Raw genomic sequence first — 25795 nt, forward strand, 5'->3', positions numbered from 1 at the left:
AAGTTTACTCTGGATAATTGAATAAATGATCAGGAATGGTAATACCAGCAACTAATAAAGATATAGCCAGAAACAAATAGTTGAAAAAACATCAAAAATCTATAAATAAATTTTCTGTGAAGACTAACTAATGGCCCACAATAATTCAAACCGCTCAATTCATCTGTCCATAAGTACACAAACTTCTAAATTCAAGTAACTAAAAATAGGTTCTGCCTCTCAATAGCTATGTTACTGGCCGGAACCTTATAATCTTTATTACCAACAATTTTGAATAACTTTGCAATTTCACTCAACGCAACTGCGGGAGTTTTATCTCGTATTTCATGCTCACCAATATTTTGAATGAGCACGTCGTCACACTTGTACCAGAATTCGCTCTAAAATAAGCTGCTCTCATTGCTAAATTCGACGTCACAGAAAACTGCATCTTCTTCTTCTTTGCAGCCATGCGTTTTTTCCTTTGTTATTTACGTCTCACTTCTGCAACTGTGTAATTTTTCACAAAATCCCATCCAGCAATGTATCGGTTCATCAATTCCTTGAACTGTTCATAACCCGATTCCTGTTTTGTTACAGCCTGTTCTCTGAACTCTCCGACTATCTGAAGCTTTCAACCACAACCTTACTAATCTGGGAAAACAGCATCTTCCAGCTATGATCAATTTGAGCTGTTGTTACCATCAGTTGATTGATCTGTGTCTCTGTTATCAAATAGTTCCCCAGTAAATGCCCTCGCTCCAATGCCAATGGATTTCACTAACGACCAACGTATATTCATTGTAACCTTTGATGAAATTTCCGTCATTACAGTTCTAAAGAGGTCAGTTGTCACATGAACTTCTTTTTTGTCTAATTACTGACTCAACTCTTGGCGCGGTAACTACTCTCTGTCAATAACGTTATTTGAAACACTGTTTTTTTGAATTTCACACTGCAATACCGCTTCCTCATAATGCTATCTTTCTATCAAGTATCTTTCAAAGACATCTTCCAATGTCTGTGGAAAATTCGACCGTTTCAAGTCAAAGAAGTACGAAGTTTCTTCAAGAGTCTAAGCACGATTTTAGGGATCGGAATTCTAAAATTAGCGTGGCAATACTTCACAGCGTCGAGAGCTCATTTTCATAACCTCTTCACCCCTTCTTCTGTCCTCTTGAAGACTTCACAAACAACCAAATCGTACTCACGCCAGGCAGCCCCTACTTGATATCCAGGAAAAAGGAACGTTTTATGAACCGGAATCCTGCCAATGTTTTCGAAATTGCTGCACTCTACTCTGAATGCTTCTCTGAGGCTTCAAATTCTGCTGCAAATCTTGCAAAGTTTTACTTTCCACTCTGTTTGAGAATTCTTCTCAATATATGCTGCTGCCTCTGCTACACTCAGTCAAAATCATTGTCATGAGAATTACTGTATTTCTTCTAAAGTAACTTTTTTTTGAAATTACTTGTGTCTGTTGCTCAAATTCACAAAATATTTGTCCTCTTTGAGTTCTCCAGCAGTTTTCTTAAACTTCTTCAATGTCTTCCCCGACTGATCTATCGACACGGTAGCCAGCTTTGATCGCCTGTCGTCATTATCTCTGAAATCTGTTCACACTCGTGTTGTCTTCAAATTTTCTCAATAACTCTTTTTAACAAGAGAGTTTACCCTGGAGGGCCACTGTAGGGTTTTGTATTTTTTTCGTTGCGCCCAGAACTCCATCAATATTCTAAAAAAATTTTTTTTGGTGGTTCTTTTTTTCGATTGGAGTGTACTGTTGTCCTCAAAGATGTTGCTCCCTCGGCTCTTTGAAAGCTTCTTTCTGCATAATTCAATTGTCAAAAAAGAAATGTACTACCAACAACTAATAAAGCTATAGCCAGAAGCAAATAATTTGATGAATTCATCAATCTTAAATAAAGTTTCTATCAGAACTAACTTATTATACCACTAATTCAAACGAGTTCAAATAATCTATCCACAAGTACACAAACTTTTCAACTCAGATAACAAAAAATAGTTTCTTGCACCCATTAGTTATGTTGCTGGTCAGAAACGTATAATCTCGCTATCAACAGGTTTGAATAACTTTGCAATTCCACTCGACGCAACTAAGCAACTTTGTTCAATCACAAAGAACTAGAAAACTACAATTTTCTCTCACTTGAGAATCAACTGCTCCTCCCACGCTTTTTCTCTTTTGCTTAATTTTGGCTGTAACAACCGCAGTTCCTCAGCCTCGTAATTCACTCTCTGAGCGTTTTCTTCTCCTAAAGGCACTCTATCATATCCGTTTCTATTAGCAATAAGTAATGTGTTGTTTCAGTTAGATCATTCTGACCTAACTTTCAACTGCTAAAGTAGGCGTAGAAAGTCAGTCGCAAGATACAACATATCTGGGTACAGGAATTGCGTGGTTTACTGAGTTTATCAGTTTCAGGTTTCTGGAAAACTCATGTTTTCTGTCCAACATTCTCTGAATGCATACTATTTCTATTCCTCCCCAGTAAAGGATATTTCCGACGGGTGCATTGCTCCCAAGGGTGCTTTGCTCCAGATTATCTTGTAGCGATGTCTGTTTTTAGTCAATTTTCAACTGTTCTCCTTATGATGTTGATAGTTTCAGTCTAAATATTAAGTCATTCTATTCCTTTGCCGCGCAATTTGTCGGTCAACGTTAATATTTTGAAGTTGAAAGTAGCCATTTAGAGCTCTTATAAATAGGGTTTTAGGGGAACACTAATAAAGAAGGATTTTGGAGGAACACTGTATTTCTATTAAAGTTTGTTTCCTTCTGTAATGTACAAAAAAGGCTTTTAATTGTTTTTTATGTTTGTTTTAAAAAGAAAACAGCTTTGGGTGACCGAAAAAGCTCGTCCTTTTTCTTAGTGCATATGCAGCGGTCCAAGAGTCATCAGTTATATTTTTAAGGCAATCAGTCTTGAAGAGGTAGAGTTTGAAAAACATGAGGAGTGGGGTTACAAAAGTTCAGACGTTTAATTTTGAAAAAATTTTCTCTATTAGAATTTCATTTAACCAGCCCCTGTGTTCATCTCTTTGCGTCTTTTGATTCTGACAAGAGTTCTAACAAGTAATTAGTTTTTTCTGTCAAACTCAATTATTGAACTTGATTCATAACTCAATATTTCTACTGCAAAATCATCTATCAAACTTCTCCGGTGTTAATTAGACACTATGATTATCCCAAATTTCGCTTGATATACTCAACTGACGCAAATTGAAAATAAGAAGACAAAAACTTTTTAACATTAATCAACCAGATTTGATCGGCATTTGCCCCGTGATAACCAAATTAGTTTTAAAATAACACTCCAATAAACGCTTCCAATTGTTGCCTAGCGACGTTTGTTACATAGCTACTAAAATATAAATGAACAAACAGAAGTTCAATTCGATTTCTTTTTGTTTTCAATACGTCATGCACACCTGTTGTTCTCTATTTTTTCTGGTCAGTTTTTTTACAGAATTCAATCGAATCAGTTGTTGTACATAGAATTGAGAATTAATCGCACAACACGATGAAAGCATCAGCTTTGAATGATCTAAACAATCGTTCTTTGAACATGCGCAAAATAAAAACAATTTTTAATTCAAGGTTTTCGTTTTCAGATTGTTTTGATTTTACCGCATTAAGGCTTGTCTCAAAACGTTTATACCTCTAATCTTGTTATTTATCCCCGTTGTTGGTAATCCTTAGCTTGCAAGCAAAAACGTTTCTAATTCCGTGGAGAAATCCAAAATATAACCAACAAGTTCATAAAAACGTAATTTTAGGTTTTTCTTTTTTATTGCCAATTTTTTTTGTTAATTAATTAACCCGTTTTTAGCTTTTTTAGTCATTTCGCTCTTAAACCATCAATTTCTATCGTTTTTGGAAGAATTCCGAACCAATTCTACCATTGATTTTTGCAAAGTGTTTCATTCCTTCTTTCTGATGTGATTAAATTGGAGTAAATTTGCATAATATTCGTTTACTTCGTTCTTTGCCTCTCTGACAACTTAATTTTGTTTGTTAAACAAATAATAGGTCATTTTCACTCCACCTTATGCTGCTCAAGTTAGTTCTGTTTCCTTACAGAGTAAATATGTTAGGGATTAGCTCCAAATGTTCTAACCTAATGCATCTTTCAAAGGGTTTAATTACATTAACAGTTTCCACAATTTATTAAAACAGTTCGGAAAGATTTGTGCGGTACTCCGCCTTCATTTAATATTGAATGTGTAGTTTTTGTGGTGCTGTGGCCGGACGTCAGAGAAGCAAACTAATCAGCTTGCTTCACTGACGCCAGTGTTGGTGGTGTTTCAAAAAGGACCTTGAACTATAGTTACTTTGGCACGATATGCCTGGGCTACTCTTTACCCACTGTTATTGCTTGTCAACAGTTAGAACTTTCGTGAGATTTGCTTCACAAATCTTCTTTTGCTATCGTGAAAAAGTTGTCTTTTTCCTAAATATTCAATTACATCTATATAACCAACATTATGACTTGGTGTTTCTTAAGTTACAGTTTTTAGCACGTGCCTCTTGGTACACTCCGCCCCCATTTTTGGACACCAAAAATCAGAAACTTTGTAGTCGATCCGTTGTTGCTGTTGAAGTCTGTTTGAAGTTGCTCTTTGTCATCTCGTCGTGTTCTCTTTTGCTGTGTTGTGTCTTTTGTGTAGCCGAACTGTGTTTCTTACTTCAGCTGCTGATCATTATGTTGAAATGTTGTATTGAGTTGTGTACTCAATAAAACGCTGAACATGAAGTCAAGGACTCATCCATATCTACAAGTATGTCTGACCTGACTTTGATTATGTCTGCTATTGAAGAATGCGTTGACTGCTGTTCGATAAATGCTGCTGTTTCTGCTGAAGTAACTCTTGCTGAAGTGTTTGTTTTTGTCGTGAAATTTTTGTTGATGTCTTCCGTCGGTGTTGTCTAGATTTTTGCTGTGTGCTGGTTTTCAACGCGCTGCTAGTAGTGCTATATGAAAGAATTGTACGCTTGAAAGTTGAATTGCTTTTGTGCTGATTGCGTTTGACTGTGTACATTTGAAGTTGTTTTGAATCAACTTTGTATTGACTGATTCGCGAATGTCAAATACTGAACGATTTCTGAAAATATTGTTCTTGCCTGTCAGCTCGTTGAAAGATGCTGGCTGACAAACTATTGCTCCCTGTGTTCCCTACCTACCTAAATCTACCACTACCTTGTACCTATTGCTTACATTTCACCTGTTTTTCTCGAATTAGATTTTGTCGGAATACCAAATGTTTTGGAATACTCTACCTCTGATGTTTGGTTTTACCTAAGTTGGTTAGTGTCATCTACTTTTTCAAAAAACTGGTATCCTTTCGGTTCAACTCACTGCTGTTTTGCAATAAGCTAATTAATTGTGCATTTGAAATCCAAAACCTACCTAATGTCTATCTAGAATTTGTCTTCCTGTTATACCTACCTACCTAAATTTTCCCATTTGAGAGTATTTCTCTATTATACGATAAGCTTTGCTAACTGGAGTATCCTTGTGAGTTACTTGTTGAAATCCCTAAATTTACCTGAATGATACCTAAAAATCCCTTTGAATTGATAACTCATTGAATTGAAATTTTCATCATTCACATTATCTTAAGCCCAAAACCCATTTCACCTTAGAGTTTCAGATTGTTAATAAAATATTGTTCTCCAATTACTAATGATAACATTTATGTTGCTTTGTCGTTGATCAAACTAAGTTTGATAGCTGTTTTAACATTCCCTTTTGATGTTTTAACCAGGCAAGACCTTACCACATTATCCTTAATTTTATTTACAATCTGTACCCTAAATACCTGGTTGTTGTCTCTGTCGTCTGCGCATTCGTATCATCGATTTGAGATATTCTTCATTACTGTTTTGCATTGAAGAAACCAGTGGTTCAACTGAATGCTGTGCGTTTGCTGTTCAACTCCAACTTGACCATTGATGTTATGTTGCAGTTCCAGAAAAAGACGTATAATCTTGTTTCTGCCGTCTAAAATTATTGGCCTTTTGTTGCTGTTGAAACTGCTATTGGCTTTTTTGTTGCTAGTCTGCTGTTTGAGCGAATGATACCATCTTCGTCTATTGAAAGTGTCAACTGAATCAATCTACTCCTTTTCTGAACTGGTCTGTTGTGTGTTAGTTGATTTACATCCTCGTCGAACGATTGCTGCTGAGATAAACGGAAAAGAAAGTTCTCTGCATCTATGATCTGTTGGTCACGTGATTTTGTTTTGTTTCGTAGGTTTTTAATTTTGGTGATGACGGCTCTGAGTTTCAACCACTGGCTAAACTTGTTGGCATCAATGAAGTCCTTGTCAAGTGGCTGTCGTCGTGTTACCTGAGACTTCTGTTCTGCGCTGTTCAAGAAGACATTTTCATGTTGTTGTTCGTCAGTTGTACAGTTGTCGTTAGAAGATAGAAGAAACTGTGGTCCCTGTAACCAAAGAGATTTTTCTGTCATCTCTGTTGCTTTAAGTCCTCTCGTCCCTTGATCTGCTGGGTTGTCCTTAGTATTGACGTAGTTCCAATGATTAGTGCCTGTGAGACCCCTTATTTCGGCAATTTGGTTTCCGAACTACTTCTTGTGTTTCAATTTGAATTTCTTTATCCAACAGAGAACGGTCGTGCTATCACTCCATAAAAAGATTTAGTCAAACTTGAAATCCATTTCATCTTCGTTGTTTTCTTCAATCTTGCTGCATAAAGTGCTGCTTGCAGTTCTAGTCTGGGAACTGTTGTTTGACGTAAGGGTGCCACTCTTGTTTTCCCATAACAAAACGAATTGTGGTTCCTTGGTTGCTTGTTGTTTTGTTGTATGCTACCGCTGCTGTTGCTTCCAATGATGCATAGCAGAATACATGAAGTTCCACTGTGTCCCCAAGTCCTGTATCACCTACCAACCTGTTTACCCCTACCGTACATAACAGTTACGTTTCCTCAACTCAATCTTTGATGGCGTTTCTATTGTATCCACTGATGGCTTTGTCTTATTCGCGTCCATGTTCCCACAGTTCTTGCAGTAGAATCTTTGCTCGGATGAGGAATGAAGATATGATTCCCAAAGGATCGTGTAAACTTGATACAAAAGACAGAAACTTGTCTTTTGTCCTTGGTTTGCCTGTCCAAGTTCTTTTTGTCTTTCGCTTTGAACATTATTTTGCCTTCGTCCGAACTCCAATGAATTCCAAGAACACTTTGATGAAAAGTTTTACTAAAGAGCTCCTCAACTGGTTTGCAAAGATCGTCTTGCATCTGCTGACAAACTCGCGGCTGTTGCTGCACGATTTTGTCAGGTTGAATTTAGCTTTTTTCAAAGTATCCTTGACATCCTTGGCTGTAGTGAATGCTGTGCTGGTGTCGCCGACGGATGCAACCATGTCATCCTTGTAGAATGTCCACCGAATGATCTCCAGAGAATTTGGGTGATCTTCGATGTCATCTTTGGCTATCTGTTGCAAAACAAAGTTTGCGCAAGCTGGTGAGTCACTGGCTTCAAAGATGTATCGTTGGTATACGTACACCTCTAATTCATGGCTGCTTGGTTGTCTCCACATGAATCGCAGATAACGTCGGTCTTTTTTTCGTACTCCGATTTGCATAAACATCGCTTCGATGTCTCCCTGGATGGCGATGGCTCCCTGTCAGAATTGTAGCAATATTCCCAGTAAATTCCCGAGGACGTTAAGTCCAGCTAATAGTTTGTCGCTGAGGCTTATTCCGCTTTGTGTTGCTTTGGCATTGCAGATTCATCGTATCATGTCGGGTTTGTTTGAGCTGACAAACCATAGAGTGGTATGTACCATCCTGTATTTTTCTGTCGAATTACTTTTGCAATGTAGCCTTTTTCCAGTTCTGCTTGAATGCCCTCATTGTTTTTTTTTGTACTGCTCAGGTTTCCTCTGTAGTCTGTTTACAAGATGACTCAGATGAGTCAAAGCTTGTGACCGGTTGTCTGGCAAACTGCTAATATCCTGTCTTTCCAGAGATGTCCCGTTTCATAACGTCCATCTGATTGTCTCATGCATGTTGTGATAAGTATCTTGTTGACAAGCAGTACTTCTGGATCACTTGGCCTGGTTTTGGATCCCAACGGCATTGCCTCTGCTTTTCACCAATGAGAAGCTTCTTCGATGAGGTCATTGTCTTGTTCGAGGCAGTTGCTGCAAAACAAAACATAATGATGCATTGAATGTTGTGTTTTGCTGTCATCCAGTACTGTATGAGTTCCAGAAATAGTCCAACCAAGTTTGAAAAGACTCGCGCTTGGTGCTGACGATGGTCCTTCTTCCACTCTCACTGCTGAGATAAGGTTAATGTTGTCCTGTCCAATCAAATATGTGCTTTGGAGATTATCCAGAGTTGGCATATTGACGTGTCTAAGGTGGTCATACTCTCCGGCAATGTCTCCCGGGTGCTCCCTCAGTTTTGGCACATTGATGTTTTCCATAACATACATCTGTTTGAGATTGTAGCGTTCGTCGTCTTCCAAATTTGAAATTTCTGTTGACGTTGAGTAACAAGTTTTTTGTCAGTTCCGTGGGCTCCTTCCAAGACAACTTGTTGACGTGTTTCTTTCTGAAGGCGTAGTTCATCGGCTGTCTTCGAGTGAAGTATTGTCGAGCTGCTTCCTGTGTCAATGAAGACATTTGTCCAGACTTTGTTCTCATTGTTATGTAAAAAAAACTGGCAAGACATAGAGAAGATTTGTGGTTTTAGTTGCTGCTGTTGTGTCCTTTGCTGTGGTTGTTTCTTTGTTGTTGATGACTGCAAATGAGTTACCATTTCCTCTTGCGTTGTTCAATTGAGAGTTTGTTTGAACAATTGATGTTACTGTTCGTCCCTATCTGCTGTTGGCACTGTGTAGCATAGTGTTGTGTCGTTGTCCGCATCCTTGCTCTCTGCAATTAGAGTTTGAAGGACATTTATTGCCTCGATGGTTCGCTCCCAAACATTTTCTGCAAAGGTTCAACTGATAAACCGTTTGAAACCTTTCGTCTGCTGTCTTTCCTTTAAATATTAGGCGAGGGAATAAATGATGATTACCGTCGTTGAAGACACAAGTCAGAGGCTGGTTGTTGCTATTGCTTCCTCTTGTTGCTTGAAACATTTGTGTTGTGCTCCGCTGGTTGTACTGGTTCTTGTTGTTGTTGCTAAAGTTGTTTATTTTCGTTGTTGGTTGTTGTTGCTGCTGCTGTTGTTCCATTTTCGAATGGGTGTGTTGTTGATGAAACTGTCGGGTTCCAATTGTGTTGAAGTCTCTTTGATGTGTGTCACTGGCTGTGTTAGGGCCAGTTCCGCTTCGTCCTTGATGCGTTGAGCGTTCATGTGCTTCTGCTATTTCTTTAATCCTTTTTTTGAAGTCTGCAATTGTCGGCTGTTGAATTCGTCGTCGTAAAACAAACTGATTCCATTTGAATTCTTTGCTGTAAGGTAGTTGGTCGGTTGCATGCTTCAGGATTGTCGTGCTGTTGAGATCGGCTTCGAAATTAAGTTGTTGCAGTCTCCTTGTCATGGTGGTTTTGAAAGTGGAAAAATTTACAATCGTCCAAGGGAGGGATGTCGTTGTTGGCCTGTAGTTGATGAGTTTCTCCAACAAGTTGCTGATGATAACGTTTGGGATAACAAAGCGCTGTTTCAACTCGTTTATTGCATCTTTGTATAGGTGTCCGTGGCAGGCAAACCCTTCAATAGCTGTTTTGGTTTCTCCAATCACAAGTCTTTGCAGATAGGTGATCTTCTGTCTATCACTCAGATGAGTGTCTTCATTCATGAAGCTGAAACGGCTGTACCAATCGGCCCATTTGCTGGGGTCACCATTGAACTTCTGAAGATCCATCCTTGGCAGAGCTTCAACATAAGGCGTATGGAATGGATTTGGTTGTGAAAACGTTGTTGACAATTGCTGTGGTTGTACGGCTGGCTGATTGAATGTTTGTGTGTCCCCCATTCCAGGTACTCTGTTCTGCTGCTCGATTAGGCTGCTTGAGTAAACTAGTCTGTTATACCAAAAGCTTGTCACGTTGAGCGGAACTGCTAGTTTCCGCTTGTTCGTTTTGTAAACTTCTGTTAATGTATGTTTGTTGTTGTCCAATTGCTCTAGTGTTGCTGCTGTTGTAGGTTTATAAGATATCCTCTGTCTAATTGATTGTTACTGTTGTCTCGTTGTTGTCTTGTGTGCTGATCTTTGTTGTGGTGTTTTCCTGCGATGGGTTATTCTGAATTTTAATTTTCATGTCGTCATTGTTGTTCCACGTGTCAGTGATTTTGCCGATGTACTCCTCGTGCTGATTTTCGTCAAGCTGTGAAATCAACTCGTAACTGGTTTCCTCGAACTCCGAAAATGTTTCCGCTGCCTTTTCATGAACATTCTTTGCTGCGTTTATGTTCCCACTGTCTATCAATTCGCTCATGGTTTGCAGGTTTTTCGCAAATTTCTCTCCCATCACCCTGATTTTTGCTTTTAAGACGGGTGGATGCATGGTTCTGTTCGGCATTGCTGTCAGGCGGTTTGTATTCTGCTTTGTGTTTTGTGTTGTTGAAATTTTGACTGTGCTGGGGGGCCTTTATTGTCCGGTGGGGGGGGGGGGTTGGGTCTTGGTCTTTGGAGTTGAATCGTTGTCTTTGTCTTTGCCTTTGCCCTTGCATTTGCCTTGAGGTTGCGCGTTCGAACTTGGTTTGGGTCCCCAGAAAAAACTGTGCGGTGTTCCGCCTTCCGTTAATATTGAATGTAAAGTGTTGGTGAAGCTGTGGCCGGACGTCAGAGAAGCAAACTAATCAGCTTGCTTCACTGACGCCAGTATTGGTGGTGTTTCAAAAAGGGCCCTTGAATTATAGTTACCTTGGTACGATATGCCCGGGCTACCATTAGCCCACTGTTGTTCCTTGTCAACAGTTAGAACTTTCGTGAGATTTGCTTCACTAATGTTCTTTTGCTACCGTGAAAAATCATCCATTTCCTAACCATTCAATTACATCTGTATAATCAACATTTTGACTTGGTGTTTCTTAAGTTACAGTTTTTAGCACGTGCCTCCTGGTACAACATTCACCCATGTCTTCAGTTTTTCTACATGAACAACATTTTTGTTAGAACGTTTTTGTTGTAGCTTTTCTGAGCTCGTTTGCTGACGTCTATTTTGCTTCACAAAACGATTGAAACTAAAATTTATTGAGTTGTCTTATAATATCTTTTTATGAGTCCGAATAAAAAATAAAAATTAGAAGATTTCGAACGACGTTTAAAGGGTTACAGCAGATTTTATGTAAGGATAATCGTCACCCAGGCCTAGATCTCGACTTATGAAAAGACTTTAAAAGTCTAGTAGGGGGGACAATATTGACTATAATTACACGGTCGAAGTTCCTAGTTAAAGTCGAGCTAATATCTTTTCATGGGTCAAACTAAAGTCTTTTCATAACGAAGAAAGTCCAGCTAAGGTCTTTTCATGGGTCCACCATTAGTCTTTTCATAAGTCTGTTTCATTTCAAAATCAAAAAAACTTTAAAAACTTTTTTCCTGCCTCTGTACATACAGAAGCAGAACCGGAGCAAAACTAAATAGTTTTGCACAAGAGCAGTCCAACTTAAGGATCAGTTCGAAATCTGCCAAAAGCCTTAAGAATGTTGTCAAATCTTAAGATAAAGAGTTATAGCAGATCGAGTATATTACCACATTACTTGATTCTTTGAAACCAGCTAGCTTAAGAGTATTGGTCCTAGTCACATTAGCCATGAAAAAATTTCGGCGTTATTCACTTTATTTTCCTTCCCAACATTATGAGCTATCTTTAAAAAAAATAACGTAGGTTTTTGAGGTATTTGTCGTTCTTTTGAATCGTAAAAGGTGCAGGATCGTATATGCTGACTACGTTATATGCAATATTGCACGTAAAACGTTAATGGCAGAAAAGCAGACTTATGAAAAGACTAATGATGGACACATGAAAAGACTTTAACTCGACTTTGTTTGCAAACATTGTGTCGAGCTTAAGTCCAGCACAAACTTTGGGTCAAGCCAAAGTCTTTTGTAAAATTTTGGGTCCCGCTAAAGTCTTTTGCGAAAAATCTGAGTCGAGCTAAAGTCCAGAATGTCTTTAAGTCCAGCTAAAGTCTTTTCATAGCTCAAATGAGTCCGGTATGGTCTTTTCATAGCACATTTTGGTCGAACATTGTCTTTTCATGGGCCGAGGTCTAGACCTGGGCAGCCATCAGAAAAGACTATCTATGGGCGGAACGCGCAAGCTGGTGAGTCCCTGGATGGCGATGGCTCCCTGTCAGAATTGTAGCAATATTCCCAGTAAATTCCCGAGGACGTTAAGTCCAGCTAAGAGTTTGTCGCTGAGGCTTATTCCGCTTTGTGGTGCTTTGGCATTGCAGATTCATCGTATCATGTCGGGTTTGTTTGAGCTGACAAACCATAGAATGGTATGTACCATCCTGTATTTTTCTGTCGAAGTACTTTTGCAATGTAGCCTTTTTCCAGTTCTGCTTGAATGCCCTCATTGTTTTTTTTGTACTGCTCAGTTTTCCTCTGTAGTCTGTTTACAAGATGACTCAGATGAGTCAAAGCTTGTGACCGGTTGTCTGGCAAACTGCTAATAGCCTGTCTTTCCAGAGATGTCCCGTTTCATAACGTCCATCTGATTGTCTCATGCATGTTGTGATAAGTATCTTGTTGACAAGCAGTACTTCTGGATCACTTGGCCTGGTTTTGGATCCCAACGGCATTGCCTCTGCTTTTCACCAATGAGAAGCTTCTTCGTTGAGGTCATTGTCTTGTTCGAGGCAGTTGCTGCAAAACAAAACATAATGATGCATTGAATGTTGTGTTTTGCTGTCATCCAGTACTGTATGAGTTCCAGAAATAGTCCAACCAAGTTTGAAAAGACTCGCGCTTGGTGCTAACGGTGGTCCTTCTTCCACTCTCACTGCTGAGATAAGGTGAATGTTGTCCTGTCCAATCAATAATGTGCTTTGGAGATTATCCAGAGTTGGCATATTGACGTGTCTAAGGTGGTCATACTCTCCGGCAATGTCTCCCGGGTGCTCCCTCAGTTTTGGCACATTGATGTTTTCCATAACATATATCTGTTTGAGATTGTAGCGTTCGTCGTCTTCCAAATTTGAAATTTCTGTTGACGTTGAGTAACTAGTTTTTGTGGCTGTTCCGTTGACTCCTTCCAAGACAACTTGTTGACGTGTTTCTTTCTGAAGGCGTAGTTCATCGGCTGTCTTCGAGTGAAGTATTGTCGAGCTGCTTCCTGTGTCAATGAAGATATTTGTCCAGACTTTGTTCTCATTGTTATGTAAAAAAAAACTGGCAAGACATAGAGAAGATTTGTGGTTTTAGTTGCTGCTGTTGTGTCCTTTGCTGTGGTTGTTTCTTTGTTGTTGATGACTGCAAATGAGTTACGATTTCCTCTTGCGTTGTTCAATTGAGAGTTTGTTTGAACAATTGATGCTACTGTTCGTCCCTATCTGCTGTTGGCACTGTGTAGCATAGTGTTGTGTCGTTGTCCGCATCCTTGCTCCCTGCAATTAGAGTTTGAAGGACATTTATTGGCTCGATGGTTCGCTCCCAAACATTTTCTGCAAAGGTTCAACTGATAAACCGTTTGAAACCTTTCGTCTGCTGTCTTTCCTTTAAATGTTAGGCGAGGGAATAAATGATGATTACCGTCGTTGAAGACACAAGTCAGAGGCTGGTTGTTGCTATTGCTTCCTCTTGTTGCTTGAAACATTTGTGTTGTGCTCCGCTGGTTGTACTGGTTCTTGTTGTTGTTGCTAAAGCTGTTTATTTTCGGTGTTGGTTGTTGTTGCTGCTGCTGTTGTTCCATTTTCGAATGGGTGTGTTGTTGATGAAACTGTCGGGTTCCAATTGTGTTGAAGTCTCTTTGATGTGTGTCACTGGCTGTGTTAGGGCCAGTTCCGCTTCGTCCTTGATGCGTTGAGCGTTCATGTGCTTCTGCTATTTCTTTAATCCATTGTTTGAAGTCTGCAATTGTCGGCTGTTGAATTCGTCGTCGTAAAACAAACTGATTCCATTTGAATTCTTTGCTGTAAGGTAGTGGGTCGGTTGCATGCTTCAGGATTGTTGTGCTGTTGAGATCGGCTTCGAAATTAAGTTCTTGCAGTCTCCTTGTCATGGTGGTTTTGAAAGTGGAGATATTTACAATCGTCCGAGGAAGGGATGTCGTTGTTGGCCTGTACTTGATGAGTTTCTCCAACAAGTTGCTGATGATAACGTTTGGGATAACAAAGCGCTGTTTCAACTCATTTATTGCATCTTTGTATAGGTGTCCGTGGCAGGCAAACCCTTCAATAGCTGTTTTGGTTTCTCCAATCACAAGTCTTTGCAGATAGGTGATCTTCTGTCTATCACTCAGATGAGTGTCTTCATTCATGAAGCTGAAACGGCTGTACCAATCGGCCCATTTGCTGGGGTCACCATTGAACTTCTGAAGATCCATCCTTGGCAGAGCTTCAACATAAGGCGTATGGAATGGATTTGGTTGTGAAAACGTTGTTGACAATTGCTGTGGTTGTACGGCTGGCTGATTGAATGTTTGTGTGTCCCCCATTCCTGGTACTCTGTTCTGCTGCTCAATTAGGCTGCTTGAGTAAACTAGTCTGTTATACCAAAAGCTTGTCACGTTGAGTGGAACTGCTAGTTTCCGCTTGTTCGTTTTGTAAACTTCTGTTAATGTATGTTTGTTGTTTTCCAATTGCTCTAGTGTTGCTGTTGTTGTAGGGTGATAAGATATCCGCTGTCTAATTGATTGTTACTGTTGTCTCGTTGTTGTCTTGTGTGCTGATCTTTGTTGTGGTGTTTTCCTGCGATGGGTTATTCTGAATTTTAATTTTCATGTCGTCAATGTTGTTCCACATGTCAGTGATTTTGCCGATGTACTCCTCGTGCTGATTTTCGTCAAGCTGTGAAATCAACTCGTAACTGGTTTCCTCGAACTCCGAAAATGTTTCCGCTGCCTTTTCATGAACATTCTTTGCTGCGTTTATGTTCCCACTGTCTATCAATTCGCTCATGGTTTGCAGGTTTTTCGCAATTTTCTCTCCCATCACCCTGATTTTTGCTTTTAAGACGGGTGGTTGCATGGTTTTGTTCGGCATTGCTGTCAGGCGGCTTGTATTCGCTTTGTGTTTTGTGTTGTTGAAATTTTGACTGTCCTGGGGGGCCTTTATTGTCCGGTGGGGGGGGGGTTGGGTCTTGGTCTTTGGAGTTGTTTCGTTGTCTTTGTCTTTGCCTTTGCCCTTGCCTTTGCCCTTGCATTTGCCTTGAGGTTGCGCGTTCGAACTTGGTTTGGGTCCCCAGAAAAAACTGTGCGGTGTTCTGCCTTGCGTTAATATTGAATGTAAAGTGTTGGTGAAGCTGTGGCCGGACGTCAGAGAAGCAAACTAATCAGCTTGCTTCACTGACGCCAGTGTTGGTGGTGTTTCAAAAAGGACCCTTGAATTATAGTTACCTTGGTACGATATGCCCGGGCTACCATTAGCCCACTGTTGTTCCTTGTCAACAGTTAGAACTTTCGTGAGAATTGCTTCACTAATGTTCTTTTGCTACCGTGAAAAATCATCCATTTCCTAACCATTCAATTACATCTGTATAATCAACATTTTGACTTGGTGTTTCTTAAATTACAGTTTTTAGCACGTGCCTCCTGGTACAACATTCACCCATGTCTTCAGTTTTTCTACGTGAACAACATTTTTGTTAGAACGTTTTTGTTGTATCTTTTCTGAGCTCGTTTGCTGACGTCTATTTTGCTTCACAAAACGATTGAAACTAAAATTTATTGAGTTGTCTTATAATATCTTTTTATGAGTCCGAATAAAAAATAAAAATTAGAGGATTTCGAACGACGTTTAAAGGGTTACAGCAGATTTTATGTAAGGATAATCGTCACCCAGGCCTAGATCTCGACTTATGAAAAGACTTTAAAAGTCTAGTAGGGGGGACAATATTGACTATAATTACACGGTCGAAGTTCCTAGTTAAAGTCGAGCTAATATCTTTTCATGGGTCAAACTAAAGTCTTTTCATAACGAAGAAAGTCCAGCTAAGGTCTTTTCATGGGTCCACCATTAGTCTTTTCATAAGTCTGTTTCATTTCAAAATTAAAAACTTTTAAAACTTTTTTCCTGCCTCTGTACATACAGAAGCAGAACCGGAGCAAAACTAAATAGTTTTGCACAAGAGCAGTCCAACTTAAGGATCAGTTGGAAATCTGCCAAAAGCCTTAAGAATGTTGTCAAATCTTAAGATAAAGAGTTATAGCAGATTGAGTATATTACCACATTACTTGATTCTTTGAAACCAGCTAGCTTAAGAGTATTGGTCCTAGTCACATTAGCCATGAAAAAATTTCGGCGTTATTCACTTTGTTTTCCTTCCCAACATTATGAGCTATCTTTTAAAAAAAATAACGTAGGTTTTTGAGGTATTTGTCGTTCTTTTGAATCGTAAAAGGTGCAGGATCGTATATGCTGACTACGTTATATGCAATATTGCACGTAAAACGTTAATGGCAGAAAAGCAGACTTATGAAAAGACTAATGATGGACACATGAAAAGACTTTAACTCGACTTTGTTTGCAAACATTGTGTCGAGCTTAGGTCCAGCACAAACTTTGGGTCAAGCCAAAGTCTTTTGTAAAATTTTGGGTCCCGCTAAAGTCTTTTGCGAAAAATCTGAGTCGAGCTAAAGTCCAGAATGTCTTTAAGTCCAGCTAAAGTCTTTTCATAGCTCAAATGAGTCCGGTATGATCTTTTCATAGCACATTTTGGTCGAGCATTGTCTTTTCATGGGCCGAGGTCTAGACCTGGGCAGCCATCAGAAAAGACTATCCATGGGCGGAACGACCTTGAAGGGCTTCGTTTTAAAGGAAGCCGCCTTTGAGAATAAAACGTTAATGTAAAATTTCTCAAAAAGTTAATGAGGATTGTAGTTTCATCATGAAAAATCGCTCATTGCGTCAAGTTTTTGCATGTCTTGGCATGATATCAGATTTCGTTTAACGGCGAGTTGTTTTAGGAGTCAAGAACTGAAGCTTATAATGATTATTAATTTCTTTCACAGTTTAGTTAATGTTGTTCACAATATGTACCTGTCTAAAAAACTGCCAAACACCTTTTTACAGTACAGCAATGCCAGTAGCCGTGCAAATGTTCCCTGAAAAAGCTGCTTTGATCACGACTATAATCCAATCGTCTATTGGTTGTGGTTTGTGTCTTGGTCCACCAATCGGAAGCCTCCTTTTACCACTGGGCGGATACAAAGTTCCCTTTCTCGTAGTTGGAATAACGGAATTGTTCGTTTTTGCATCCAGCTCTTTTATTATTCCGAATGAAAGTGTGAAGACAAAATCAAAGGTTCGATCTTCAGATTATGTTCGCTTTTTGGGAAAATTTTCAACTTTGAGTGTCGTGATTCCGACGGCGACGTTATACTTTATCCCTGGAATTCGTGACACGGCTTACTCGCTTTACTTTGAAAATGTTCTAGCCGTTGATTCCAAAAAGGGAATTTATTCCTTAATGTTTGCAGCCATTTTTTTTTTTGGTTGAAGCTTTTCTTAAGCGAAATGATCAGTGCGTGCTTTATGTATGCTGAGCAAAGCAAGAATTTGACCTTTTTAATAATTCGTTTAACAGAAGTCCATATCAAGATATCAAAATTCACTCAATCTAAAAATTTTGATCGGAAAACTTTATCGTAGGTTGCGTATTGTACAAATTGTTCAGGCAAAATCTTCACGTCGCATGAAACAATACTTTGAAACATGAAACAATACAAAACGCCTTCTGATTGTTCTATTGTTAAGTAGTGTTTCATTAGGCGTGAAAATTTTGCTTGAACATGCGAAAAAAGTACGTTTGGATTTGATTCGCTAACAACTGAAACCGATCGTTAAATTTTTTGACCAATTTGTATTTTTTCAACTTTAAGCTTTGAACGAGAACGACCCAAAAACTTAAATTATTTTAATTGAAAAAAATCCTATCAAGGAATAATATCCCGTGAACAGATCGGCTATGTGTTTCTGGTGAATTCCCTAGCCTTCCTTACGTGGGGACCAATCACCGGAGTGCTAGTAGGAATGGGTCTGGGCTCTATAGTTGAAGTAAGTTATCAAATTGCAGCACCCCTTATAGCCTTTGCCCTATTTTTGCCCAAGTTTGTTCCCCAGCTTGAGACGCTGGGTTGGGGTGTGATGATATTGGCATTGAATGGGATTACAATGGCTTCTACAATGAATCCGGCCTATTTGATTCTGGAGAAGATGGCAATTCGACAAGGCATGTTCACATTAATTTTGACCAATCAGTGATTTTCAAAAATTTTTGTGCAGTTGAAATCAGAAAAAAAATTGACCAAGGTTTATAAGGTTTATAAACAATTGGTGTATCAAACTGTCATTGGTGACTTAACTGAGACCAAAACACAATTTCCATCAATTTTTTTCAACAAATTAATAACAAAGTGAAAATAACATTAAGTAAAATCTAAATTAAACAACGTGACATGCATGTCAACAGAAAAGAAGAAAAAACCTAGTTTCTTTGAGAATAAATAAAATCAAGAAAAAAAAGCCAAATTGAAAAATAAGTTTAATTTTGAAAAGAAATAATTTCAAAGACACAAAAACACTATCTATCAACTGAAATCATTAAATGAAGTCAACTATACTTTCATAGGAAACCACTCTAGCCATTAATTATCCAGAAGGCTTTTCGGATAAAAGAGGAACAAAGATAGTCAAAACAAAGGCAGAAAAATCAAAATCTATTCCCTAAAAACATATAAGATAATCAATTCTGCTATATTTCAACGCTAGTTATGTGCTAGGTGACTTTTCAGTAATTTAATAATTGGACAAGACAGCAAAATTTTTAAAAAATTGGACAATGTCAAAAAATCAAAAGAAAAAATTAAAAAAACAAATTCAGTTTCAAAGCCAAAAAACGAATGGTTTGAATGATCAGACAGCAATAAATCCTAGCCTGAAAAAAATCTATTGAAAAAATGTGACGTCCCGAATTGCTGAGAAAACGCTACAAGGTGACAGAAATGAGACAAAATTCGCAATTTTGAAACAAAAAATAATTTTTTTTTCAAAACAAATTTTTAAAACTATAATTAAAACAATCATATATTTTAAACTAAAACACAATAAATAAGTCAATATGTTAGTGTCTATTGAACACGTCATTACTGAGGCAAATCAGAAGAATACAAAACTACAACGAATACAGGCAACAAATCAAAATTAAACAGATATTTTTACGCAAACAGAATTTTGAAGCCGAATGAACTATAAGCGTTTTAGGAAATTTTTGACTTAATTTTTTTGAACTTCCTTTGCCCAGAAATTTGACTTGTCAATAACTGAGCTGTGTTTTTAAATAATTCTTGTGTGTAAAAAATAGATCTTCCCATTACAATCAATAATTTTTGAATTATAAAAGTCCAAAAAAAGTTTTTCCTGCTAGAGGTGCTGATCCCGTAAAACCAAAAATATTTTCAAAATTTACGAAAAAGATTTAAAGACATAAAAAGTCAACATATCAAAAGTGAATGATAAATTTTGGATAACTATCTAGCTATGGTAGCGAAAAACTTTTAGTTTTTAACTGATACGGTTAGATAGTTTCTTTATTAGCTCCTTAGATTAAAAAGACTTTTGAAGTTTTGGACTCAATCATAAGTCTACAAAATTAATAACAAAAATATGCAAAAATCAAGAAATCACTAAAAGTTCAGGGAAATATTCTTGGAAGCCTTGACAACCATTAGCTTTACTTAAAAAACAAAACATTTATTCTTTCGTCCTCATTTTAACATTAATGGAACATCTCATTTATTTACGCTCACCAAATGAAAATGGTCTTGTGGGTAATTGGGTTGAAGAAAATAGCAAAAAGGTTATGAAACGGGAAGAGTAAAAAAACAATCCAATTTATTTTGTTGCAAAATTCAACAGTGAGACTAACGCTGGCGTTCCAATTACTGCGTTGCTGCTAAAACGGCCATCGTTCCAAATAATCGCGCAAAGGTTGTTTTGGCGAAAAAAGTTCTCAATCGAAAAAAGTTGACCCACTTTTGATTAAAAAAACCGATACAAATAAAAGAGAGACCGCCAAATTGTAAGTTCCAGAATACTTTCGGAGGAACCAAAGGTAAAAATAGTCCTCACCATTTAAAACGATGATCTTGTCACCAGTTTTTATCTCTACCAGTTTTTGCACTACCAGTAAATGTAAACAAAGAAAACTAAAAGATGCGTATTTGATGCCAATTTTCATGAAAAAAGAAAACAAAACTAAATTTACAGAGTTTTAAGCAAAATTGTAGCTAATTGAGTTGGATCAAACAATTATTCAGCAGCTCTCTTTAATCTTCAAACTCAAAACGAGTCAGCATGTCGTTAAGAGTGTCTTTGCAAATTTCAGGTTGCAAAAATTACTAAAAAATGAACTAAGCAACGGAGGTTACGCTATCGTTCACAAAATTTTACGCCCCCAAACTCCTTGGGAAAAAAGAAAAAAAGGTTTTTAAATCGATTCTGATACTGGATAAGCTTTCTAATGATACCACAAACAATTCTGTACTATATATATATATATATATATATATATATATATATATATATATATCGGTTGGCGAAATTTGACTGAAAAAAACTAGTTGAGCATATATTTCCTTAACGTCTAAAGTGGCTTGTGGCAATATATATATATATATATATATATATATATATATTTATATATTCTCTATGTCAATTCAATTTTTTTCAACGAGACAAAGGGATCAATCGAAAACTCCATCAGAAATTTTTTTCCAAAAGGAGCACAAATTGTTGCATTTAATTTCACCAATTCATTCAGTTCCCCAAACCATGTGAGCACTTTTGTCAGCACAAAAATAAAATCGACGAGCCAGAAAGTTTTGAAAAAAAATAATTTCTCTATAGCGTAAATTCGACTTAAGAAAGAAATGTCCGATCAAATATTTTAGACATAAAAGAGCATCATACTAAGAATTGACCGCTTAAAATGGGGCGTAGGATATTAGTTGATAACTCGAAGATGCGCGCACATTTTTTGCAGTCATTAAGCGGAAATTATGAACCAAAGTTTTGTTGATATTAGGCCAATAGCAACTAAAAAATTATTGATGGTACTTCAAAAAAATTAACTTAACTCATTACAGTACACAAGTGTTCCTAGCAGATGTCCCTACATCAAAATGAGTAAATAAAGCAAATTTAAAATACATCAATTTTGCGATTTACTTTTGCCCCTCGGTAACATTCCTACAAACGTGTTTGGCAAACAAAACGGAGGAAAAAGTCGAAAACATGAAAATGATATTCATTTTTTTGTTCTAAATAATTAAGAGAAAAATGATGCCATAAATGCTGTACGGTCATAAAATGAAGTGCTACAGTTACTCAAGTTAAAAAAAATAATTTTGACCATTTTTTATAAGCCATTATTATGTAGAGACATATGTTAGGAGCTCTTGAGTACTTTATAACGTCGATTGGACTTTGAAGTGCAATCATGTTTTAATTGCTATTGGCCTAATGTCCACAATACTATAGTTCATAATTTTCGCCTAATGGCTACAAAAAATCTGTTTGCCCAACCGAGTTTTCGCCATAATATCCAATCCCCGCACTAAACATTGTTGTCACAAATCCAGACCGAAGGTCACTTTTAAAAACCTTTGCCAGATATTTTTACAAAAATTGAAATTAATGAAAGCTTTCAAGAATATTTCAAATTGCCTTGGAACAAAAATCTTTTCATTTTTTAAAAATTTAACTGAAACTAGATTATTTTTTTTCTGGGTTTTGCCACCTGTTCTCCGTTTCTGTGAAAGACTAACATGATTTTTCATCATTTTCAAACTTTTTTGCATGGTATTAAATTGCGATGCGTTTCTTCTGATTTAAATGTAAACAATTTTCATTAGGGTTCACAAATATGCAGCAAATTAAAACCCTGATAGCGTCTTCCTACAACCTCGCCACATCCTCCGGAAGAACTTTCGGGGCTTTCGTGGTTGGCGGATACGTCAACGACATCATTGGGTTTTACAACATGTGTCTTTGTTTGGCCATAGTATTGAGTGTGACAGCAACGTGGAATGTCGTCGTTTTGATAAAATACGGGCTAGTGGGTCGTCTCTACTACGACTCGAAACTTGACAAACAGGTAAATTCAATTTTTACCATCATTTTTTGGTAGGAAGTTTGGAAGCACATCCAAAAATTGAATTTAAATTTTTCCATATTCGCAAAAAGAGACAAACGAGTATTCAGTTGAGAGCATCTATTAGGTAAACAATTTTTGAAGCTCCTTTCCGTCCTTTCATCGTAAAACCATGTTTAGTTGTACTGTTTCTTGTAATTGTTATAAATTTAACCAGCCACCTCATTTGTGACCAATTTTAGTTAGGTACCGAGAAAAAGGTCCCGCCACCCTCTTTGTCACTCATTTCTTCAAAAAACGAAAACTGATTGCATGTTTTTATTTTTCTAAGTTTACATTGACAAGATTTGACACTCACGTGATATTGTCAAAAGCAATATTTTTTAACTGTTCATTTGAAACGAGCTCTGATTTATTTCCAATGCGATATAACTTAAGCTATCAAACAGTCAAACTGATTTCACAAACTGCACTCGTCATAAACTTTTTATAAATATTACACCAGGTTTTTATTTTTTGAGTTCAAAATAGAAAAAAATAATCACAGAGTTTCATCGCAACACGAAAATTGTTTATTCTCCTATGCAGGAAAATAAAGAACATCACGTCAAGATTTTTATTCTTTTTCATTGAGTGGCTATATACAAACCATATAAAAAGGATTTTGATAGTCTAACGACAATTTTGTCTTAATCTGAAAAACAAAACTTATAACTTGTAGTTCTTGAAACATAATTCAATGCAACGCACCCGGAGTGAAATTTTGGAAAGGTTTGGATCAATGCTGTGCCATAGCTCTGATCATGTCATTTTTTGGACTTTGCACGTCCTGAATCAAGTCTTAAGTTTAGCAAGTCTTTCGTTTGGCAATGAAAGAAAGAAGCAGCCATTTACAAACGGTTTGGCTCAAAAACCATCCAAAGTGAAACAACAAGCACAAAAAAAGTTGCAACCACTTCCACAAATTTCACATGACAGATAAAAAAAATGGTCACGATATAGCACAAACATACCAGTCATGGCCACTCTTCTCTGACCTTCGAAAAAGAATTGTTTTCCTAATGAAAATTTCGTACATCTTATGTAGATAGTTGCTCAATTCAGAAAAAGCTTGGTCAGATTAAAAATTTCCTCCTAAAAAATCTGACGAAAATTGAGTTAATTCTATCTCTACTTTGCTAATTAACTGCCCATTAATCAAGACTTGTCCAGTCTTTGTCAAGAATTGACTCAAGACTGGGCAAGTCTCGACAAAGACTTCACTCAAGACTTGCCAAGTTTAAGCCAAGACTTCACTCAAGTCTTGAGCACGTCTTGACAAGAAGTCTTCATAAGTCTTAAGAAATGAAACAAATCACGATCAGTATTGATTCGTCATCTTAAGACGTGTATTTCACTGGAGAAGTACTGATCAAGTTTTAAAAATCGTTCCTGTCAGATAAAAAGCATATATATTTAGGAAAAAATAAATCTGGATAATTTGAATACAGCACCTTTTGTAGAGCAAATTTCCCTTCGCAATTGCGACGATTTGTTTAATGTATATCTACTGGAAACACTGTTTCAAGACAGACAGAATTTGTTTCACCTTGAAGTTACCACAATTTGAAAAAAGTCCTCATCTAAAGTTGCATTTTGTGCTTTTTATACTTCTTTTTTTTAATTTTTTCCTCTTTGATATTCCATTTTTGTCACTTTATATTCTTTTATATTTATTTCTATTTTTTCATTCTGTGTTTATTCTCTCCCTTCTTTTTTTCATTTCTTTCTCCCTCTATCTTTTCCCCTAATTTTTTTATTGTCCCGAGTTTAATTTCTGCCGAGCGCCTGCAATTCAAGCTTCTGGAATTTTAAATGTGTTGCTTTCAAATGAGCAAACTGTGAAAAAATTATCAAGATAGTTTTTTTATATTGCTATTAAGACTCCAAGAGGATTATGGGAGAAGTGTCTTTTTAATCAATTCGTTGGAGTGAAATTTCAAGCGTGAACTTAAACATGTGAAAAAAATTGAAGTGTTTTGACTATTGCACACTATAGCGAGAGGTTTTGTGTTCATACAGCTGTTTTTGAAAGAGCAAAAAATTGAGGTGTGACAAAATTTTCTGTAAGTGAGCTAAATTTTTTGTTCACCTACGGCTTCGTCAAGCAGTTTTTTTTCAGTGTTAACAATTGTTCTTTTATTGACTAGTTCGAATGGGTCGTGTTGGTAGTTTTACGATTGTGTTCGATACTGTTTTGAAAGTTTTTAGTAATTAATAGGAGTTTTAAGCCTTTTACGAGGTTAACCGACCAGCATGCTGATTTTTAGGCCTTTTTGCGAATTTTTGGCAGTTGTTTTTTTAATTGCGTTCATTGGAAAAACGCCTATTGCTTGAGGGCGTTTTGTCTTTTCAAACCTTTTTCAGTTTTGATGGCTTAAAACAGTGTATTTCTTTTAAAATTGACAACAAAAATAGGATAACTTGTAGCTAGTTATTTTTAATTTGTTACTGATTTTCAATTTTTCATAAAAATTAGACAGCTTTGTGAACTAGATTTAAAATGAGCATGGAACGTAATGTTTCTCTCCTAATTCTAAAATTAATCTTATGTTATTAAACAAATTTGTACAGCATAAAGCTATAAATAATGTCCCCCAACTGTCCTTTGTTTTGATTTCCAGAATGACTGAACAGACTAGAAAACGAGAGAAACGCAGATTGGTATCAGATTGGGGCTCAAAAATGTGGCGCTTGAAAACGCTCCAATTGTTGCAATTAACAGTAGCAGTGAATAAAATATAACGAGGCGTGCCTTCAGTTTGTTCAATTAAAAATGTTCCATAGCAAAAAGTGAAATTTTTAAAAGTGAAATGACACTTTAAGAAATCTAAAAAATATTTTATTTGAAACACTATGATATGTATGGAAAATCTATGAAATTTCGAGACCATTGGAATTCTCTTCAAACACAAGTACTTTTTTGGACGCTTGCGGCAAAATCAATGTTATACTTAACGTTTTCAACCTCACTTTAGAAAGTTTTAGACAAACAGAGCTAACGGCTTTAATTGTAGCATTTTTTGAGTTCCTGTTTACTTTTTGAAACAATTTCCTCTGCATTTTTGGAAAATGTCTTGGCTATTTTTGACGTTTTTCTGGCTACTTTTGACATATTTTTGCTATTTTTGACGTTTTTCGGACCTACTTTTGACGTTTCCTGGCTGTCTTTTTTAACTATTTTAACATTTTTCGGCGAATTGTGACGTTCATTTTTTGGTTAATTTTAAGGTTTTCTATGTCGGCTCTCTTTGACCTTCTTTGGCTGTTTGAGGGTTTTTTCTTACTATTTTTGACGTTTTCCGGCTACATTTGACGTTATTTTTTGGCTAATTTTTTAAGGCGGTTTTTAGACTGTTTTTAGGCCAAATTTGACGTTTTCCAGAATTATTTTGGTCAAATAATTGGCTTCTTTTCGCGTTTTTTCAGACGCCGCCAGGATTTGACTCATACAGTGCCAAGTCTTGGACAAGACTTGCCCACGACGTGCAAAGTCTAGAGAAATG

At 37.1% G+C, this 25795-nt stretch overlaps 2 protein-coding genes across 2 annotated transcripts in view; both read left to right on the top strand.

Annotated features, from left to right (window-relative positions):
- The window catches only part of LOC142345052 (MFS-type transporter SLC18B1-like), a 79634-nt gene extending 61838 nt beyond the window's left edge, over window positions 1–17796 (top strand). The window contains exons 4-5 of the mRNA XM_075397135.1: window positions 17171–17569; window positions 17775–17796. Of these exons, the coding sequence (XP_075253250.1) occupies window positions 17171–17569; window positions 17775–17796 (421 nt within the window). The remainder of the gene's footprint in view (window positions 1–17170; window positions 17570–17774) is intronic.
- A 263-nt stretch (window positions 17797–18059) lies between these two features.
- Window positions 18060–25795, top strand: part of LOC142344114 (uncharacterized) — a 9737-nt gene continuing 2001 nt past the window's right edge. The window contains exons 1-2 of the mRNA XM_075395613.1: window positions 18060–18329; window positions 22012–22253. Coding sequence (XP_075251728.1) covers window positions 18131–18329; window positions 22012–22253 — 441 coding nt within the window. The 5' untranslated portion in view covers window positions 18060–18130. The remainder of the gene's footprint in view (window positions 18330–22011; window positions 22254–25795) is intronic.

This window comes from Convolutriloba macropyga, chromosome 8 (assembly GCF_964194025.1).
Source record: "Convolutriloba macropyga chromosome 8, txConMacr16.3, whole genome shotgun sequence".
Lineage (NCBI taxonomy): Eukaryota > Metazoa > Xenacoelomorpha > Acoela > Convolutidae > Convolutriloba > Convolutriloba macropyga.